Raw genomic sequence first — 21,935 nt, 5'->3', positions numbered from 1 at the left:
CAAGATATCTAAAGCACCAAAAAGCAAAACTTACCCCTTGCTAATCAAAGAAATACAAATTAAGGCTTTTTTTCAGTATCAAATTGCTATTTAAGAGAGTAAAATATCTAACACTCCTGTCTTTTAACTACCCTTTGGAAACTAAACCTGATTTATATCCCAAAACTAATATACACATATTTACTTTGACCCTACTTCTAAAAATCTAGTTAAAGAAAAAACTCATAAAATCTTACAGTTTTGCACAAAAATATGCATTGCAGTGTATTTATATTAGTAAAAAAACATCTGTTGAACACTAAGAAAATTACTGAATAAAATTACACTACATTCATATAATGTCATGCAACCATTTTAAAGTACACAGTGTTTAATGATATGGCCAACACATGTTATATACCAGTTAAAAAGGATGAGGCAAGTTATAACATATGTTGCTATGATATTTAAAATACATAGGAAAAATGACTGAAAGAAAATATCCCAAAACAATAAATATCATAGTTACCTCTGGCTAATTCAGTTATAAACATTCTCACTTCTATACTTTTTAAACTTCCAAACTTTCTGCAAAAGCACTACTTTTAAATTCAGAGTACTTTTTAAATAGCTTGCTATAATTAATATTTTAAAGCTTTGCAAGGCATTGAGAGTTTATAGTATGCCATGATATAGAAGGGTTTTTCAATATAGGTTTAAAACGTCTATCGCATCATCTGAATACTATACAGCCATTAAATGGAACAAGGAAGATGTCTGTATTAAAGCAACCTTCAAAATATATAAGCAAGATGTAGAATGTTATATAAAAGGCATGTTTTCATTTGTATAGAAAGGAAATTACACTCAGACATATGCTTTCATGTGCATGGAATGTATTTAGCATATACAAATGAAATGGGAATGCTGGTGCCTCTAGGAAAGGGGACTAGGAGCCCAGGTCTGAGGGAAGAAAGAAACTTGGATTATACTGTATTTCTTCTTGGTCAAATTTAACAAGTTAATGCATGAGGCAGTGAAAAAAAAAGTAAAAATACAGTCCTCAAAAAAAAGTAGGCACAAAGTTTCCTCCACAGTAACACAAACCATAAATTGGGTACTCCCTCCCTGGTTGTAAAAGAAATTTAAATGTTATCTCATTTAATAATAAAGCAATTACTTTTACAGCCTTAAGAATAAGACAGGCTTAAATTTGAAAAACCTGAAATCACAATTCATCCGAACCTCTTATACTACTATTACATTATTTAGACCCACAAAACAAATCAAATTTTAACATAGCAACCAGAAAAGTTAGTATTTTAAGCATTCTGACAATAGATAAAATAAATGTTAAATTTATAACAATCTACTATACATTTTATGATGCTCTGACTTACCAGCGGGTTGGTCTTGAATGTTTAACTTGGGTTCATTTCCCAAGTGTGAATCTGATTTTGGTTTTGGTTTTGGTTTCAAAGAAGGGAAGAATTTCATCATCAGATCCGATGTAGGAGGAGGACTTGTACCTCTGCTGGATTGGCTCAAGTCTTCCTTCTTCACTGGTGCAACCCTCCTTTTTATTATTTTGTCTAGTATACATATATCACTCATATTAGGGTAGGTCTGGGGAGTTCCATAAATGGCTTCATTCCCATGGGTAACATCACATTTAAATGAATTCTCTTCAAGATCGGTCCAAGTTCTTTCATCATCAAAGTCAAATTTACTCATGCTTAGAGATGAGGGCCTACTCAAGGACTCAGAACTTTTATTTTTCAAGCTTTCTGTTATGACAGACTCATCACTACTACAATCTTTATCGGACAAATCTAAATCCACATCTCTCCTTTTACTCTCTTCTTGAGTCCCAATATTCCTTAAAGGTCCTTTACCATCACAAACTTGTGGACTATCTTCTCTGCTGCTCAAACCCCTTTTGTTACCCTCAGTTGATGACTTTATGGTAACACCCAGTTGCTCCTCAGAGTCAGTGCTACTGTCACTGTTCATTACATTATTGCTTGCTTTCAACCTCCTTTGATTTTCAGAAGTGTTCATTTGGAACACTTTTTCACTGACTTTACCAGACGGTCCCCCCAATCCATCAGGTGAGGACAGTGAATTAAGTTGTCTGGGTGCAACCTCACCCTCACCCTCATTTTCATGTTTGTTATGGTCTGGATGCTCATTTTGGTTACACTGACTAATGGGCCCCAGTGTTATCATCTTTTGCTGCTGCACAGTTTTGACAGGGGTAGAAGACAGCCTGTGACTTTTACAAATCTGTTGGTCCCTCTCTAAGATCTTCAGTACAAATGAGGAATTGCTGGAAAATGATATTTCATCAGCAGCTTGTTCTAAAAACAAAAACTCATCTAATTCCAAATTTTCCTTTTCCTTTTCTTGCTCCCAATTCTCTAACTTTTTCTGAATAGAAATGTCAAGAGAAGATCCTGACTCTCTCAAGCTCTCAGTTATTGGGCTTTTTAAAGCCATGCAGCCTTCCAGCCCTGTAGAGAGGGGAAGTATGTCTTTATCTTGTGTGTTACTCCAGACTTCGCAACCAATATCATAAGGTTTTGTACACTCAGGAACATTTTCTTTATTATTAGATTCTACCTTTTCTTCTAACTTGAACTGCTCTCTAAATTTCCCACATTTCTTCCCTGCCAGTATTTTCAATCTTGATGGAAAGAAACCTTTCACATTATTACCCTTAAGCACTTCTGGCTTCTCACTGAGTGTGGCATAACCACTCTTCGTTCTAGCTTTGTTCTTTTTAGGATGAGGGTTCTCTGTACATAGTTCTTTATTAATAAGAGCAGTTTTCCGCTGGAATTGTTGTCTGTCTATTTTAAACACAGGTTGGTCCTCTGAAATGCTCTGATTACTCATTAGTTTACTGCCCCTCCCTTTCTGAAACTTAGATTTAGCGTTAGTGAATCTAGCTAAACCTTCTCCGCGTTTTAAGAATGGTTGTTTTGGTTTGACTAGCAATGATTCTTCTGCTTCCTATAATAAAGAACAATATTTGAATTAATGCTGGTATGTTTAAAGCAAATTATAGACAAATCTCTACCATCTTAGATAATTTAATCCAATGGTGGTGATGCTAACCCTTAGCTGTTTCTGTTTCAATTCTTGTTCTTCCAGCTGAATTTGTTCTTCCAAGTAGTCTTCAAATGTCTGTTTTCTTTCTCTAATAGCAGCTTTAATAGGCCTGATAATAAAAATAAAGTTATGTAACATGCAAATCATGATGTGAATATTTTACAGTCTGCCTGATATACACTGCTGACTATACTAACAACTAACCTTTTCCAAAGTGACAGACCGCCCCTTTAAAAATTTAATGAAAGCTACAATCTCACTCCATCTCCCAAAATAGATATATACAGCACTCTACATGATTTGAAAAAAAACTCTTCTGAAGTCCATCTGTCAACTTTAGATTAATTTTTAAAGTAATGTGTTCATTATGTAAATTTAAAACATATTTCAAAAATAGTTCATTATATACACTCTTTAATTTAAAAGATTCTTAACAATGTAAATAGAGCAACAATCAAAAAAGTCATTTGCCCATTAATAACATATATTAAAATATTTCAGGTATTTAAGAAAATAATAAACAACTTCAATATTAGTATATTATATTTGTCACAAAATTCCATTTATTATTATTGTTTTTTTAATCCTCACTCAAGGACAGGCTTATTGATTTTAGAGAGGGAGAAGGAAGGGAGGGAGAGAGGAAGAGAAACATTGATAGGCTACCTCCCATATGCACCCCAATCAGGGATCAAAACCACAGCCTAGGCACATGCCCTCACTGGGGATCGAACCCTTAACTTTCAGTGTATGAAACGATGTTCCAACTAATTGAGCCACCTAGCTAGGGCTTTGTCATAACATTTTTAAATTCTATAACCAGACTTACAAAATTTGAATTTATAAGTGACACCAAATGTGAGACTCTAATATATAATTTATTTTCTCTTCTCCAAAATAAGATTCACCTAACTATTTGAGAGAAGATTAATTTTACCCATATATTACTATTAGGTAAAAAAAACTTTGCTCAGTTTTTCCAATGCAATGTCAAAGCCACTTAAACTGATACATCTTCCCAAATTCCTTATGTTGCTGACTGTATGTGTTAAGTTGTATCTTGAGCCTTAAACATAAAAGCATCTTCAAGCAAAAACAAAAAGAGTATGTATCTTTCAAAGAAAGTGCTCAATAATAATGGCTGCCTATCATATTAAAAGTTATCACATTTCTTATTCCTTGTAACATGGATGGTACCTTTCTTCAACATTAACCATTTCTGAGGAATCAGCAAATTTTTTTAGGTTCACATCATTCTCTTCCTGAATCTGATCTGTCATTTTCTCCCAACATGGTAAAACACCTTCATCTAGAACAAAAATTAAGAACAATTTAGTTCAAAAAAAAATCAAGTTAAAGTCTTAAAACTTGATAATTTTACAAGTTAGTAAGCTAAAAAAATACTAGTTAAAAGTAAGACATGCCAAAGATTTCACAGCTCTCAAGGATTTCTTTACTATGACAAAGAAAAACTACAAAACCCTAATTAAAACACAACATTCTTCAGAACTTCTGGCTGAGATGGAAGTATAGGTAGACTGGCTTCACCTCCTCATACAACCATAAGAAGGATAACAACCAATCTAAAAGCAAAAAAACAACCAACATTGCCAGAAAATCAAACTGTACGGAAGTCTGACAACCAAGGATTTAAAGAAACATTCATCCAGACAGGTAGGACAGGCAGAGGGGGCGTGGTGTGGAGTGGCAAGGCAGCAGCAGTGGCTGTGGCTTGCAGATAGGGCAGTCCCACATTCATGTGCGGCAGATAAAAACGAGGAGTGACAACTGGGGAGCCAGTGATCCCAGCCCCAGGTCACACAATGCAGCCCAGGGTTCCAGCGAGAGGGAAAATAAAGCCTCATAACCTCTGCCCATAAAAACCAGTGGAGCTAGGGGTGGTAGAAGAAACTTCCAATGCTCAGAAGAGTCATTTTAAAGTATCCACAGGGTCCTAGAACATATACAAACCCACCCAACTGGAAATCGGTACCAGGGCAGTGACTGAAAAGGGGGCATGGGATGAGCAAGCAGCAGTGTTTTCTGACCTCTCCCCCACATACAGTGCCACAAAGTAGTGAAGCTGGTTGCACCGCCCTGGCAAATACGTAAGGCTCGGCCCCTTGGAACATTACGAGTGCACCCACATGGGGAGTCAAAGTAGCTCCACCTAATACACAGAAACACAGGGAGCCTGCCAAATTAAAGAGACAAAGACCTATGGTCCAAATAAAAGAGCAGATCAAAACTCCAGAAAAAGAAATAAGTGATAAGGACCTATCAGGCGCAGAGTTCAAAGCATTGGTAACAAGGATGTTCAGAGAAACAACTGGGTATAGCCACAAAATAAAGGAAGAAGGGAAAATTATACAAAAAGAAATAAAGAAAAATATACAGGGAACCAACAGTGAACAGAAGGAAACCGGGACTCAAATAAACAATTTGGAACAAAAAAGAAGAAATAAACATTCAACTGCAACAGAATAAGGAAATAAGAATTCAAAAAATGAGGAGAGGCTTAGGAACCTCTGGAACAACTTTAAATGTTCCAATATGCAAATCATAGGGGTGCCAGAAGAAGAGGAGAGCAAGAAATTGAAAACTTATTTGAAAAAATAATGAAACTTCCCCAATCTGGCAAAGGAAATAGACATATGAGTCCAGGAAGCACAGAGAGTCCCACAGAAGTTGGATCCAAGGAGGAAAACACTAAGACACATCGTAATTAAAGTGACAAAGGTTAAAGATAAAAAGAAGATCTTCAAAGCATTAAGAGAAAAGAACATTGTCTACAAAGGAGTTCCCATAAGACTATTAGCTGATTTCTCAAAATAAACCTTGAAGGCCAGGGACTGGCAAGAAGTATGCAAAGAGATGAAAAGCAAGGACCTACAACCTAGATAACTCTATCCAGCAAAGCTATCATTTAGAATGCAAGGGCAGATAAAGTGCTCCCAGATAAGGTCAAGTTAAAGGGCTTTATCGTCATCAAGTCCTAATTGTATGAAATGTTAAGGGACTTACCTAAGAAAAAGAAGATCAAAAATATGAACAGTAAAATGACAACAAACTCACAACTATCAACAGAATTAGAAAAAACAAAACAAAACAAAAACAAACTAAGCAAACAACTAGAAAGGAACAGAATCATAGAAATGGAGATCACATGGAGGGTTAGTAGCAAGAAGAGAGAAGGAGAAGAATGGGGGAAAAGTACAGGGAATAAGAAGCATAACTGGTAGGCACAAAATAGATAGGAGAGCCCTGGCTGGTGTAGCTCAGTGCATTGAGTCTAGGCCTATGAACCAAAGGGTCACGGGTTTGATTCCCAGACAGGGCACATGCCTGGGTTGCAGGCCAGGTCCCCAGTAGGGGGAGCACAAGAAGCAACCACACATTGATGTTTCTCCCCCCTTCTCCTTCCCTTCCCCTCTGTCTAACAATAAATAAATAAAATCTTTTTCAAAATTTAAAAATAAAAATAAAAAAACAACATTCTTCAAAACATTAATGTTATGAAAAATGTGAGCTTCCCTAAATTAAAAAGACTAAAGATTTAAACAACTGAATGTAATACATGATTGGATTCTGGTTTTTTTAAAAATCTAAAATAAAAACCTTTTAAAAGGGATCTGGGGATAATAGGGTAATTCTAAGATGGATCTGAATATTAAAGAATTACTGTTAATGTCCCTAGGTATAATAATAATACTGTGGTTATACAAAGAACGTCCTAATTTTCAGGACAATAAAATGCTGAAATATATAAAATGATATAACATAATGTCTGCATATAGCTGCAATGAAATGACTCAGCAAACCATGTATTGTGTGTGTATATATACACACACACATATATAATATACACACACAAATAAACACAAAGTAAATATGGTAAAATATTAACTGTTAAATCTAGGTGGTGGTATGCTGGTAATTACTGTAGTGGTCTTTCAAGTTTCATGGATGTTTGAAGTTTTCAAAAATAAAAGGTTAGGCAATGTATTATTTTAAAAAAATAAGAAAAAGACATTTGACCATTCCATACCAGGAATTACTCTAAGTTAGGAATTACTCTAGTTAGTAAGCATAGACATCTCTCATATTATTTGCATTTTTGTATAACTCGAAAAAGTATGTTCTTGAGAATTGGAAATTAAATTAACATTTAAAATACTAGAAACAACTTAGTACTTCACAAAGAACATTAAATCATGACATATTACTAAAGTAGCACAATGATGAAATTATTAAAATTATCATTATAAAGACTATAGAATATACCATAAGCATTTTCCATGTTGAGTGAGAAGGAACACAACTTACTGTACAATTTTCTGTAATTATGAAATGTGAAGTAGGGAGCAGAAAAACATCACACAAGAGATCTATGAGTTTAGACCATCAGACACTAAGTGCCATTTCTGTAGCAGGAATGTGCTGGATACAAGTAATACAGAGGTATGGTGAAGACAGAGTGTCTGGGTTAGGGGAGATTTTTTATGGGTAATTAATCCCATCACCAACCTTCTCACATTTCACATTTTCTATCAAGTGCCCTGACACCACACACATTTTAAATTAACCTCACATTATTTCTAAGCTCTCAAAGAAAAAGTTACAAGAGAACTTTCTAAGTCCACATGCTACCATGCAAGGTGTGAAGTCAGTATGAGTACTGAGACTATTCTTGAAAGTCACAAATTCTGTGTCCAACTCGTCATCCAATTCAGGTTCAGTGACTGTGCAGCATGTAGGACCTCATAATTAAAGACAAGGGGACAGGAGAAAAATGCCTAAAGGACTCCTCTTGTCTCAGGACAACTTGGTAACACTCTTGGTTAAGAGCACAAGAAATATAAGTAACTCACCTTTAGAATGGTTATAGTTTTCCTCCTTCAAATCATTTTTTTTCACAAGTGCTTCTTCATACCGTGCTGCATAAAACAAATTGGGAGAAGCACCACTCTTTGAAGTTAAGACAAAATCTTGACGAGTAGTTCTACAGAAGTTGTTTTGTTCATTGGACAAAATGTTGGAAGTGTGTGTTTTTTCTTGAGTTTGATTCTGGTAGAGAGATGATGGTAAGAAGAATCTGGGTTTCTCTTCTGTGGTTGAACCTCCTGGAGATCTGTACTTCTGGCTCTGATCATCAGGCAGCAGAGTTAAACCTCGTAATTAAGAAAATCAACAAACTGATGTCTTTCTGTAACATTTTGGCTTCTGCCTGTTAGTGACCCCACCAAAAGGTTTTCTCCAAAGTGATAAAAGTTTTTTTTCCTCTTTATTAGGAAATTGTGTTTAACAAAATCTTAAAAGTTGTAAAAATCCAAAGTGACCTTTGAATAATTTTGATTGAAAACATGTCTGCACTGTGATTCATGTGCAGACAGTATGTGTAAGGCAGGGCAGCTCTGTAAGGCTCCACTCAGGCGCCAACTGCGGTAAGCACTCTTGGTGTCCTCAGCTCACAGCCCCATAACAGCTCGCACTTAGACAGCTTCAATGCAGATAGTTACAAATGATCTGTGCTGTTCCCTAACAGTCATGCTCTCTGTGTCACAGCATAGAAAAGTACCTTCCTTTCAGATTACAGTTGCCATTTTGGTATCCTCAGGTAATAGAATTATGGGTGCTTTTTCTGTTTTACATTTTTTCTGTAGTTTCTAAATTTCCTGTACTACTCTTCTCCTGTTTTGTGCCTTAAGTCTCAGCTTTTTAAATAACCCAATAAACAACGAGATCCCCCTTGTACATATGTTTTGGAGGCTAGATGACAATACTAGCCATCTTGCCTGCTATATCAGCCCCATGAAATCCTGCTACTACCCTTCTGCTCTCCCTGATTGTCTCACTAAATTTAGAAGTGAAGGCACGATGGAAAGTGTTTTACAAAAGAGCCATGCCACCTGTCTACCTCACCCCTAGCCCACAAATAAAACTAGACATCAGGTAGATCCTCATTGAATATCACGTTGAACTGCCCTTCCTTTATAACAGTACTCACTCCGTTTAAATGTTTTTGACTAATAGTCATCCCACTTCAACCTGAACATGTCACTAAAAAAAAAGCAATATCCTAAAGCAGAAGCTCTCAAAGTGTGTAAACCCTGGAGGTCTCCAAGACTCTTTCAGGCACCACCAGGTCAAAGCTATTTTCACAAAACATTAAGACAGTACTGCCCATTTCACTGTGTTGACACAGGCACTGATGGTACAAAAACAAAACAGAAACTCCTGGTACCTTCAGCTCAAAAGCAGGACTGCAGGACATAAATGTTCTACCAGTCACTCTATTCATCATCACGTGCACTTGCAGTTTTGCTTTTTTTTTTTTTTTTTAGTTTTACTTAAGAATTGACACAGGCTTAGCCTGTTAAGTGACTGTGAACGCTCTCATTTTTTTTTTGTGAGCCTCTCCTAAATAAGTTTTAAGTGTCCCCCCAAAGAGCTCCACTCTATATGTGCACTAGTGGACATCTACCTGCCAAACCAGAGTTCTTGGACAGCAAATCTACACTGTGCCTGAGTGAATGACCAAACCATATATAAGCCAGACCCCAGCAGCAGTTCAAGGAGCTGTATTCTTTCCTTAGTATGTGTTCCCTTGTTGCATCCAACTGTCCCTCTTTCTCCTTTCCCTATAATTTGTTTTTAGCAAACCTGTTCTTTTGCATGTTTCACCTCCTCTCTTGTTTTCTATCTTGGTGGGGCCAGGGTGGAGAGGGGAGAAGCAAGAACACCATCACCTGTGACATCCAAACTCCTTAAACCACTCTTCATTTGCGACACTTCTCATCCTCACCACTCCCATTAGTCCCCAAATCCCACACAGCCACACTCTGCACACTCATTTGCCAGAGTCTTATCTTCTTTGTATTCTCAATTACCATACAACTTTCTCAACACAACAGGCACTGTTCTAAATTAGTGAAGTGTATCTTTTCAAAGGTAGCACCAAGCAGACATTGCTCCAGACCACTGGTTTTCAAACTGTGGGGACACAATCCATTAGTCGTTTTATCATCAGATGCAACAAGACACAACAGGCATTTTTTTTTTTACATAGAATAAACAAAGTAGTAACTATCCCTGCTATATACCAGACACATCAATAAAGGCTGATTTATTGAAATTTCTTTGACACTATGAGTCATGATTTAAAATGCTTTTCTTGCTACAAAGGTCAACAAACTTTCAAAGTCACTGCTGCAGACATATTTCAGCAGGCTTTTCCCCTGAAACAAACATCATGCTATTAACTGATTGAGCACACAACAAAAGAACTGCCATCAACTAAACAGAAAATATTTCTGGAATAGTTCTTCCGCTTAGTAGAGTGGCTTCTACACATATTTACCTCTATGACCCAGGGCAGTTTTTCATTCATCAGGCAGGGCTTGTAAACCAGGAGCCCTATGCCAACTTTGGCTCTAGATCTTTTACTCTGCCAGGTCTTTTTTAAATTTTATGTTATAAATAAATGTGAATGTCTGTAAGGACACGAATGCTCCAGAATAGTACAGCTTTCACTTGTCCCAACTATATTACACCGCTACCACTGCAGCTATCTGCCTGGCTCCTAAAGAAACTGGAGTTTGCAACATATAATAGAGAAATGGTAGAAATAACCTGTCAAACAATTCAAGGTAAGAAATGTGTGTAACCATCTATCACTATACAAATTGAAGGCCCCATGTAAGCAAAAAAAAAATAATAATAAAAAATACCTGGGAGTACATGCTGCCCAGACACCATAGTGAGCAGCTTCTCTTGTTCGTCCATGAGTCTTTGCAGTTGCTCCAACTGCTGCCTCCTCAGTTGTTCCTGCTTCTTCTGTTGCACCTCTTTCAGCTTTTTAAACATAAAATTAACTTTATTAAACTAACTTTGCATTTCTTTTTTTAAAATCCCCAGCTGAGGATATGTTTATTGATTTTAGAGAGAGAGGGAGGGAGGCAGTGGGAGAGGGAGAGGAAAATAGGGAGGGGAGAGAGAGAGAGAAACATTGATGTTCACATTGATCAGTTGCCTCCTGTATGCCCTCTGACTGAGGATCAAAGCTGCAACCTAGTACCGTGCCCTGGCCAGAAATCAAAATCTAAACTGAAACCTTTTGGTTTAAGGGATGCTGTTCCAACCTACTGAGCCAACTAGCCAGGGCTCAACTTTACATTTCTTTATGGACCTTCGCTCCTTACACTAATCTTAATCCCTCCCAGCTCCCTTCTTATATCTTCCCTAATAAATAGTTTCAAATAAGGCTCTCTAAGTAACTAAATCTGCCACCAAAACTATAAAATTCAATTTTTTATGATGGAAACCATACTGACACTTTCAATTAAGAAACAGAAAAATCCTTTGATTCTTAAAAAATAGGTAATCAGCACATTATGATCAGCTTTCCCCCCAATCAACAATTTCTACTTTAGCTTTTACCAAATGAGGTAGAAAGTTGAAGATATTACCTTAAGTGTTACATTTATGTCTTAAATATTAAACATGCTTTAATGTTTCATATTAAACAAAAGGCAAAATTCAGTATTTTGAGGATTTCACTGTAAAGGGGAAGAAACAAGAGGACCTGAAACTGGTAACTTTCATCATAAACAAAAACCCGCAATAACACAAATACGTATTAGGCCAAGTCCTGTTGTACCTGTTCAAGCTTCTTACAAAGTGGGTCTTTACAAGCCACTTCTCTGAATTCACTCACAAGATCTGAGATAAAGTCACTTTTGTTATGTTCCCAGGGTCCAGGAGCATCCTGACATGCCACTGGCTGTGGTTCCTCTTTAGGCAGAGGAAAGACTGCGTCTGTTTCGGATTTATCTGACTGTAGTCTGTAAGGGCTGTTAGACTCCAAATTCTGTTCTTCACTAAGTGATTCTTCTTCACTTATGAAAGTGAAACTATTTGTAAAATGTGTGGCTTTAACAGCAAAGCTGGTGGAAATGTTCACATTCACTCGCTTCTCTTCATCTGCTTCCAAAATGGGAAATCCACGATTTAATGTAACTCCAGCCCGAGAAGAATTGGTCATCCACTGGGTTAGGAAGTCCTGCCCACTGTTTAACTCTGGAGAGGTTGGCATCAAGAACATATCAGTCCAATTTTCTACTATATTTAAATAATGTAAAAGCTAGAAGAGCTATTAATTTCCAACACCTGTAGAAGACAAGAAGTATTAAAGATAGTCTACCCAAACCTTGACCCAGCACAAAAACCTACTAAATATTTCATATGTAAAAGGCTTTAACTAGCAAAGCAGTTGGGCATTAAGCTACACGGGTTTGTTTGTTTTTTTAGTTCAAATTCAGGGGATCAACAAACTAAGTTCCTTTCTGATCTAATCATTTTGATGATTTTAAACAAGCGCTAGATCAGTTGATCTAAAACTATGGGCACTAAGCAGTCTTCTAAATTATTCGATTATCAAAGGAAAAAAAATCCACTCTCAATATAAAACACGCACATCAATCACTTTCATGCCTCTGGTCCCGGTATGAGATTGGTTCTTTGCCCACCTGAGGAACCCGTGCTCTCCCAAATCTAGGACAGAAATCATCCCCACCCCCATGGCTTTACCTGGCACTGTTTCCCACTGCCTCTTACTCCTTCATCTCTCTAACCCCTCCCTCACCAGGTAGTCCCTCATCTGTATTCCTAGAGGTCTCTGCCATCACTATTTTGGCATCCATCCCACTATTTGTGGTATTTTGCCTTTGTGTCTCTAATCAACCCAGCTGGGAGTTCCTTGAAGATATGTGTATATTCAGTACAGCCTAGCATCATCCATTCCTGGCAGGTAGGAGAAATCTGATAAATGTTTGCTAAAATTAAATCACAACTAAGGTTATATTATTGAAAATAAATTCAGTACTATAAAGTGTTATTTGCATTCATTCAATGTTCAACGAAAATTACATTGGTTCATACCAAGCAACAGCTACTCTATATGAATCATACTCTAAAACAGGGGTGTCCAACCCAAGGCCCACGGCCTGTCTGAGGCCCAAGGTGACTATGAATGCAGCCCAACACAGAATCATAAATTTACTTAAAACAGAGATTTGAGATTTTTTTGTGATTACGTGTCAGTGTCAGGTAAAATAAATATATGTATGTTCTTGCTATTTATACACATGTGGCTTCAGTTTTACAACAGTGTGCAGTTTCCAGTATGTTATCTTCTAAGCACAGACAGTAGAACCAATACCATCAGATGTTACATGTGCTCGTGGTGACTTAGCCAGGCACCCATTTCAATGATATTTCAATCTACCATTGCAACGTTAGGTGTTTAATGTTATTTAGAAGTCAGATAAACATTCTTATTCGATTATTAAAGGTACTTCCACACCTTGGCCGCACCTCATATGTTACCTGGAGGGCTTCACAGTCAGCCCCCTGCCTTGCCCTGCAACAGCAGCTGAGAGGGCTGTGGAAGGGCCCAAACCTTGCCTTCTGTTTTCCTGTCAATTAATTTTCATAATAAAAGTAAATAAAGTCCCTTACCTATTATTGTTTTAATCCTAGCATGGCTTCTACAACATCTCCAAAGAAAACAGAACCTCCCACCTGGCTGGCGTAGCTCAGTGGATTGAGCGTGGGCTGCGAACCAAAGTGTCGCAGGTTCGATTCCCAGCCAGGGTACATGCCTGGGTTGCAGGCTATAACCCCCAGCAACCGCACATTGATGTTTCTCTCTCTCTCTATCTCCCTCCCTTTCCTCTCTAAAAATAAAGAAATAAAATCTTTAAAAAAAAAAAAAAGAAAACAGAACCTCCCAAAAGAAAAATTACAGATGACAGAAGATTGTTCAATGAAAAGTGGACAGATGACTACTTTTTTGTTGAGGCAAATAGTAAGCCACTCAGCTTAATTTGTAGGGAATTTGTGCACATTTTCAAAGACTATAACTTGAAAAGGCACCATATGCAAAAACATGCTGCCAAATTCAATGTATACGAAGGACTGTGCCATTAAGGACAAAGTAGCGGAACTGAAAAAAAGTCTGTCCTCTCAACAAAAATTTTTTCAAAAAGTTACAACTCAGGCAGATTCCAGTGTAAAAACTAAGTTATGTGGTAGTATATTTAATAGCAAAAAAATTCAAAACCATTTACTGATGGTAAGTTTACTAAGCAATGTAAAGAAAGTGTGGCAGATATGGATTTGCCCTGAAAAAAAGGGGAATATTTCTAAAATCAGTTTGTCTCACACTATAGCCAAGTGAATTGAAGAAGTTGGAAAATCCATCAAAAGAAGTTTAATTTTTGTGTTTTGGCAATGGATGATAGCACTGATGATACAAATACAGCTCAAGTTGCCATTTTTATTAGAGGCATTTTTATGACAAATATGTCGCTGAAGAAATAGCCTCTTTAGTGCCATTAAAAGTCACAATAAATCAACAGATCTGTATGGAGCAATAAAAAATATGTTAAAGCGATTTTCTTTGTCCATTGCCAACATAACTGATGGTGCCCTGGCGATGGTGGGTAAAAGAGAGGGACTTGTAAAACTGATAGATGATAATGCAATTGCCACCCAAAACTCACATCTGATGAAGTATCACTGCACAGTACATCAAGAAAATTTATGCACAAGAGCTCTAAAAATGCATAACGTCATGCAAATCATCAAGCCTGTGAATTGCATAAGAGCCAAGGGATTGAATCACCCCCAGTTCCAGGAATTCCTTAGAAGTACTGATGTTGACTATGGTGACATAATTTACTTTTTGGAAGTAGGAGGGCCAAGTTGAGGCCAAATGTTAAAAAGACTTTATAATTTGCAACATGTTATCAAGTTTTCTATGGTATCAAAAAACAAATTTGTACCAGAACTAGACAATGAAAACTGGCCACAGATTTAGCATTTTTACTGGATTTAACTGCTCATTTAAATGATGTAAACATGCATCTTCAAGGTGAACACTGACTTATCAATACCACGTTTCAAACCATAACAGTGTTCCAAATGAAACTGAAATTATAGCAAGCTCAAATTAAGGCAAACAATGTTGTACATTTCTACACATTGGTTAAACACAGTCCTGTGAACAGTGAAAAATATGCAGCCTTGATTTTCAAATTGATACAAGAATTTGAAAACAGATTTCAAGATTTCCAGGAAAATAATCAATATTTTGCTATATTTGCAACTCCATTTTTCAGTGGACAAAATGTGTTACCTGCCAATTTTCAAATGGAATGCATACAGCTGCAATCTGACATTGAACTTAAAGAAAAATTTGATTGTGTCTCTTTACTGGACATCATTTATAGGTAGGTCCTATCTCTCCAGAGACAAATATCCCTTGCTTCACAATCATGCCATATTCATGTCATCAGTATTTTGCAGCACCGACATTTGCAAGCAACTATTTTCAAGAATGAAGCACATTAAGCCCTCACTGGTGTGGCTCAGTGGACTGAGCACTGACCAGCCTGAGAACCAAAGGTTCAATTCCCTGTCGGTGCATATACCTGGGTTGTGGGCCAGGTCCCCAATAGGAGGCATGTGAGAGGCAACCACACAGTGACATTTCTCTCCCTCTCTTTTTCTCTCCCTTCCCCTGTTAATAAATAACCAAAATATTTAAAAGAAAAAAGAATGAAACATATTCTAGAGTAGAAAAAAGAATGAAACAGAAGAGTAAAATTAGAACCAAAGTATCTGATGAGCACCTTGAGAACTCACTGAGAATTGCAACTATTCTATCAAAACAGATATTGATGAGCTAGTTTCTCAAATACAATGTCAAACAACCCACTAGTTTTTTTTTACTTTTATAATAAAAAATATTTTAAAAAATCAATGACTTTTATTACTTAGATATGTACATTTTCTATATTAGTGATCACAAACTTGGGACCTCATTGACAACTTTAAAAGATTACCAAAAGGGCTGCTGAATAATTAGGGTTATTATGTGAGGACTTTTTTGCTTATCTATGGTGGTGGACATCACAAAAATTATTCACGGACCTTGTTTTTGCTCATCAGTTTTCGTTAGTATTTGTGTATTGAATGTGTGGCCCAAGACAACTCTTCTTTTTCCAGTGTGGCCCAGAGACACCAAAAGGTTGGACACCCCTGCTGTAAAATAATGAATTTCCTTGTGTAACTCTGTCATTGTGCAATAAACATAATGAGGATATCGCTAAGAACATAAACCATTCCTCATTTGCATTCTGATTTTTCTCAATAAGCATTTGTTTTCTAACTCAGTACAAGGTATTATTTCAGAATGGAGAAATGCATACACATAAAACTAAAGTATACAATATGTTAAATAGTAATAAACACTAAGGAGAAAAATAAAAGCTGTGTGGGGGAAGCAGATTGTATTTTTAGATAGGGTAGACAGAGAGTCCTCATTTAGAGGATGAAATTATGGATCTGGTGGAAGAGAAGGAGCTAATGGTACAGCTAGGATAGACAGAGTGATATCCAGGCACCCTGCAATCATCCAGTACTTCGCCAAAATGACTAACACAAAGGGAAAGAAGAGAGGCACTGCTATATATTATCTAGGCCTTTTAGAAAACATGGAGATGTTCCTTTAGCCACATAGATGCAAATCTACAAAAAAGGTGATATTATAGATCTCAACGGAATGGGCACTGTTAAAAAGGAATGTTCTACAAATGTTACCATGGCAAAGCTGGAAGAGTCTACAGTGTCACACAGCACGCAGGAAGCATTGTTATGAACAAACAAGGGCAAGATTCCTGCCAAGAGAATCAATGTACATACTGGGGTATAGTAAGCATTCTAAAAGCCAAGATAACTTCCTGAAATGTGTAAAGAAAAATGATCAGAAAAACAAGGAAGCCAAAGAGGAAGGTACCTGGGTTCAACTGAAGCACCAGCCTGCTCCACCCAGAGAAGCTGTGTGAGAACCAATGAAAAGTACCCTGCGCTTCTGGAACCCATTCCCTATGAATTCACGGTATGGTAAATATAAAAAAAGGGGGGGAGGGAAGACCTCTGTACTGTTTTTTTAAAAAAGCACCCAACTTTCAACCTCATATGATCAGACTATATAACCCACTACTCCTCCTTTACAATTTATAATACCTCCAGGTCACTGAGACCCTCTACTTTATTCCTTAAAATTTTCTGGCTATAGGGAAAGTACTAGTCAAATACCATGTATGAATGGCCGATGGACATGGACGACGGTGTGGGGATCGACTGTGGGAAAAGGGGGTAGACTCTCTCTCCACCGGGGAGAGCGAAGGAGGGCAAAGGGGGAAAAATTGGGACAACTGTAATAGAATAACAATAATAAAATAAAATAAAATTTCTGGCTGAACTGGAAGAACAGAGTTGCCATTAACTGAAATGAGGAAAACTCAAGAGGGATGAAACAGGTTTGGGGGAAAGTTCAGAGATGACTTTAGGACATTTTAAGATACCTATCAGACATCTCAGCAGAGACATCATGTAGGCAACTGGACGCACAAGAATGTATAGTAATTCACAGATGAGGCCAAGGCTGTGAGCACAGGTATGAGTAGCCTCAGCATGTAGATAGTATTTAAAGACCCTGGATGAAACCACTAAGGGATTGAGGGTAGACCCCCCCCCAAAAAAAAGGTGTAAAAAGTATAGTGTCCTTGAAGCCAAGTAGAAAAAATATTTCAAGAAATAAAGGGCCATGTTAATGCTGTTAACAGTGAAAGGTGAGGAAAACTGAGAACTGACCCTAAAATTTAGCAAAGCAAAAGTCATGATAACTTCAATGAGAGCAGCTGAGGGGCGGAGGCTAAAGCTTTAATGGAGGGGATATATAAAAGAATAAGAAACTGGAGACAGTGAATATAGTTAACTCTTTCCAGGAGTTTTGTTATAAAGGGAAGGAAATAAATAGAACAGTAGCTACACAGGGAAGCAGGGGGGAGAGATTTTTTCAAGACAGAAGAAATAAAAGCATATTTGTAGGCTGATGAGGATGGAGAGGGGGGAGACCTGCCATATTCATGCCTTGAGAGGAGAGCCTAGAGATCCAGTACCAAAGTGGAATGACATCTCACACTATTTTTCAGACATAATTCTAGACTTTACCAATATAGTATATGTAAACCAAAGGAAAATAAAAAATGGCAATTTGGAAGAAAACAAACACATATTTAGACTCATACCTCGTGTCTGAAAAACATAAGCATACAAAAGACAAATAGAAAAAGAAGTACATTAGTGCAAACATTAAAATATGCTCATCCTCACTCAATTGAATAGAAATTAAAACAGTAACAACATACCATTTTTCACATACTCAGATGGCAAAGACTAAAACCTGATTAACAGGTAGTATAGAAAAGAGGAACTTTCATGAAGTGTTACCTGGGAAAGTAAACTAGTACAACCTTTTGGAAGGCAATTGGATAATATCTATCCAAACTGTAAATGCACAGAAACTTTGCCCCAGCAATTTCACATCTAGGCATTTTGTGCTATACTGGCACAAGTTCACAATAGTTATAAACTAATTTAACTTAAATGGCCATTAACAGGGGCACAGATAATTATGGTGTTCATATTAGGCAGCTATTGAAGAGAAGAAGTTAAGCTCATTGTGTTGACATGGAAGTACTGCATACATCCAAAATATACTGTTAACTGACAAAAGCAAAGTGTACAGCAGTGTAACAAACAAAAAAATACAACTACATAGACCTGAGATGTACAACACTGTAGCCACAAGTCACATATGCCTATTGAGCACCTGAAATGTGGCTAACACAACCAAAGAACTGAAAGATTGATGGCGTCATTTTATTAGATCAAAAATCTAGATTTAATGGAATTTGAAAACAAGACTGCAGTTTCCCTTGTCACCTTACACTGAAAATACTTGAGCTCCCAAACGTGATGAACAGCACTTGTATCAGTTCTGTGAACATGAAAAGAACTGATCTATAATATTTACATAGTCATGTGGTAAATGGACATGCACATAAATAGAGTTGTTACAAGTATATCGATGGAGATCACGGACAGTAGAGACTCTTGTGCAAAAGTTACCTTTGACAAATGTAAAAACTTCTTCGTATGTTAAGTATGTGGTTTTCCGAGTAGACTTCATACAAATGTTAACAGACATGATGCTACTGAACATAAAAATTTTTCCTCATGTTTGTGATGACTGTGGGAAAGGCTTTTAAGTCTAATAGAATATTGCAAACACTTAAATTCACATTTATCTAAAGGGATTTATCTATGTTGATACTATGAATATTCAACAAGACAAACTAGAGACCTTAAAAATTTATCTAGACTTCAAACATTCAGCTGACTTAAGTCACTTTCCAGTCCAGGAAACTACTTGGTCACCTTCAACTTCCATAACGTTAATATAAAACAAGAAATATGACATTTTTAAAAATGTTTCTAAAAAGAAGAAAATATATCTACTCCGTTTTCGAAGCAGGGGGGAAGTGGACATATTCAGTTAATTCAAAACCTCCACAAGACCGTGGAAGGTAACTAGCAGGTCGAGAAGGTGATAACTGATCGGTCCCCGAAAATACACCTCCTAGAAAGCCACGATTCCACAGCACAGCTTTAAAGACAACGACCTGACCACGGTAATGACACAGACCGCACCGTACAGAGGTAAGAAAGCAACGCCGCTCTACACCCTTCTCCTTGAGCTGACTGCGTACCTGCCCTAACAGCAGCTTAAAGTACGGCCAAGAACTGGTAGGGTGAGAAACGCAGGATCCCCCCCAAACCCTGTTAAGCTGGAAGAGGTGTTCACCACCGCCCGATGGCGCCGAACGACCCCGCGGCCTGGAGCTGGACATCCCGCGCGCCACAGTCCCTTTCAGGTTCAAAACGGCGAACCCCGCCAGCTGCCCAGCTCCCTTGGCCGACATATTACCTCTTCAACTACCCAGGCCTCTCAGTCCGCTCAAACCACTGCCGGAATCGCCGCTGCATTTACAAAAGAGCCGCCAGAATCACGGCCTCCGGATGGAGCCCCGCCCCTGATCCTAGGGGTGCTGGGAAATGTAGTGTCTACCCGCCACTCTGCACCTGGTTCACGCGGACACTACCAGGCTCAGGCTAACTACCACTCCCAGCGACACAACAGGGGTAGTCGTTACCTAGGAGATTCCGGGCGGGGCGTCTTCTCCCTGGCAGCAGAGGGAGCCAGGCAGAGGGAAAACCGTTCCTAGAGTAAACTTCCGGGATAGACTGGCAGCTCCACCCCTTTGCGAACTAGGAGGGCGCCGCGGGAGTAGGAAAATTCGGAGGCGGTGCTAACCTTTCAGCCCAAGTTAGTAGAGGCGGTGCGGGGCGGGTCCTTCTCCTTACTGTAGGTATGTTTTAGAGGTTTAGTTTCTCTTAGTCTTTGTTTTCCACTTTGGCTGAGTGTGACTTAGTAAAAGTAAGCAGTCGTCCACACTATTTTTTTAAGCGTTACGCGAGGCCTTTTTTAAAATTGCTTTACCAGAGAGAGGGAAGGGGAGAAAAAGGAGCAAAAATAAGAGAGTAGATCCATTACTTCTAGAACGGACTGGGGATCCCGGACGCCCAGAGAGGGGGATCAACCGGGAATCGAACCTGCAAACCTTGAGTCTCGGGAGGACGCTCTATCCGACTGAGCCACACAGGCGATGGCCAAACTATTTTTTAAATCATTTTTTTTATTTTTCAGTTGCCTTGGACGTACACTATAATATTATTCTCAGGTGTACAACCAAGTGATTATACATTATATAAGTTACTAAGTGATCATCCCATAAATCTTGCACGCATTTGACAACATACGTACTTTCAACGTAAGAAACTCAAACCTGTAGCGAATTTTTGTAAGTTTGGGAAAAACAATTGCCAGGAAGCAAAACCTCAACAAATTGAGAAAATGCCAGGGAGAATGGCAATTTAGCACCTTATTTTGTACATTACAATCAAAAGAGCACTCGTAAGGGGGTTATATGAAATCCATTGGTGATAGATTAGGGGGATGGAAGAAAGCAAAGCAGAGAGGTGGGGGTTACAGAGATGGGTACTGGATAGTAACAGTCAACAATTAACATGATAATAAAAATGAGGGGATTTGCGGTCTCCCCCTGGTGTGGTGCCTGTGCTTTAGGGGTCTGGCAAAAGGAGATTGACCTTACAAAGGTATGTTATTGTAGATGCAAAAGACAAGAGACAGGCTCAGTTAAGGTAAACAATGACCTTTTTTAGGGAAAATACCAGCCACCATGACCTGCTGTTAGAAAGTGTTTAATGTCAGACCATCCTGTGGTTGGTTACTTTAGGTCTCAGAGTTTGTACACAGGCCTCCCTGAGCTTGTCAGGTTTAGTATGTGGCTCCTTTTCTTCCACAATAGTTATTAGAATATTATTGACAATACAAGGGGTGACCAAAAAAAAAACCCAGAATTCTTTCTAGAGAGCAAGTCGCTTGTAGTGTAGGCTGCCCCCACTAGGTGAGTGTTCTAGGATCTATAGAACTGCCCCCATCTATATCAGTGTACCATCTGCTGTTGTGATTCAGCTTCAATGAATTTCTTTTTGAACACTTTTTTTGTTGTTGTTAAAGATTCTATTTATTTATTTTTAGAGAAGGGAAGGGAGGGAGGAAGAGAGGGAGAGAAACATCAATGTGTGGTTGCCTCTCACACACCCTCTTCTGGGGACCTGGCACGCAACCCAGGCATGTGCACTACACTGAGAATCTAACCAGTGACCCTTTGGTTCACAGGCAGGCACTAAATCCACTGAGCCACACCAGCCTAGGCAACTTTTTGAAGACTCAACATATTTCCATTTCATGATGGGTGATTTACAGGCGCATCTACCCGCATCGC

General features: G+C 38.1%; 1 protein-coding gene across 3 annotated transcripts in view; it reads right to left on the bottom strand.

Moving 5' to 3' along the window:
• Positions 1 to 20,325, bottom strand: part of CENPJ (centromere protein J) — a 58,744-nt gene extending 38,419 nt beyond the window's left edge. Inside the window, exons 1-7 of one of the 3 annotated variants that reach the window (XM_045844819.1) lie at positions 20,220 to 20,325; positions 11,753 to 12,261; positions 10,824 to 10,947; positions 7,965 to 8,264; positions 4,291 to 4,402; positions 3,100 to 3,202; positions 1,380 to 2,994 (exon numbers count right to left, since the gene is read on the bottom strand). In XM_045844819.1, coding sequence (XP_045700775.1) covers positions 1,380 to 2,994; positions 3,100 to 3,202; positions 4,291 to 4,402; positions 7,965 to 8,264; positions 10,824 to 10,947; positions 11,753 to 12,196 — 2,698 coding nt within the window. In that variant the 5' untranslated portion in view covers positions 12,197 to 12,261; positions 20,220 to 20,325. Of the gene's footprint in view, positions 1 to 1,379; positions 2,995 to 3,099; positions 3,203 to 4,290; positions 4,403 to 7,964; positions 8,265 to 10,823; positions 10,948 to 11,752; positions 12,262 to 19,775; positions 19,909 to 19,993; positions 20,085 to 20,219 lie in introns of those variants that run through there. The other 2 variants (XM_045844818.1, XM_045844820.1) reach the window with 2 other exon arrangements.
• Positions 20,326 to 21,935: the final 1,610 nt, after the last annotated feature.

Source organism: Phyllostomus hastatus, unplaced genomic scaffold (genome assembly GCF_019186645.2).
Source record: "Phyllostomus hastatus isolate PE091 unplaced genomic scaffold, TTU_PhHast_1.1 phas_contig_41, whole genome shotgun sequence".
Taxonomy (NCBI): Eukaryota; Metazoa; Chordata; class Mammalia; order Chiroptera; family Phyllostomidae; genus Phyllostomus; species Phyllostomus hastatus.
This window is presented reverse-complemented; position numbering and strand designations above follow the sequence as displayed.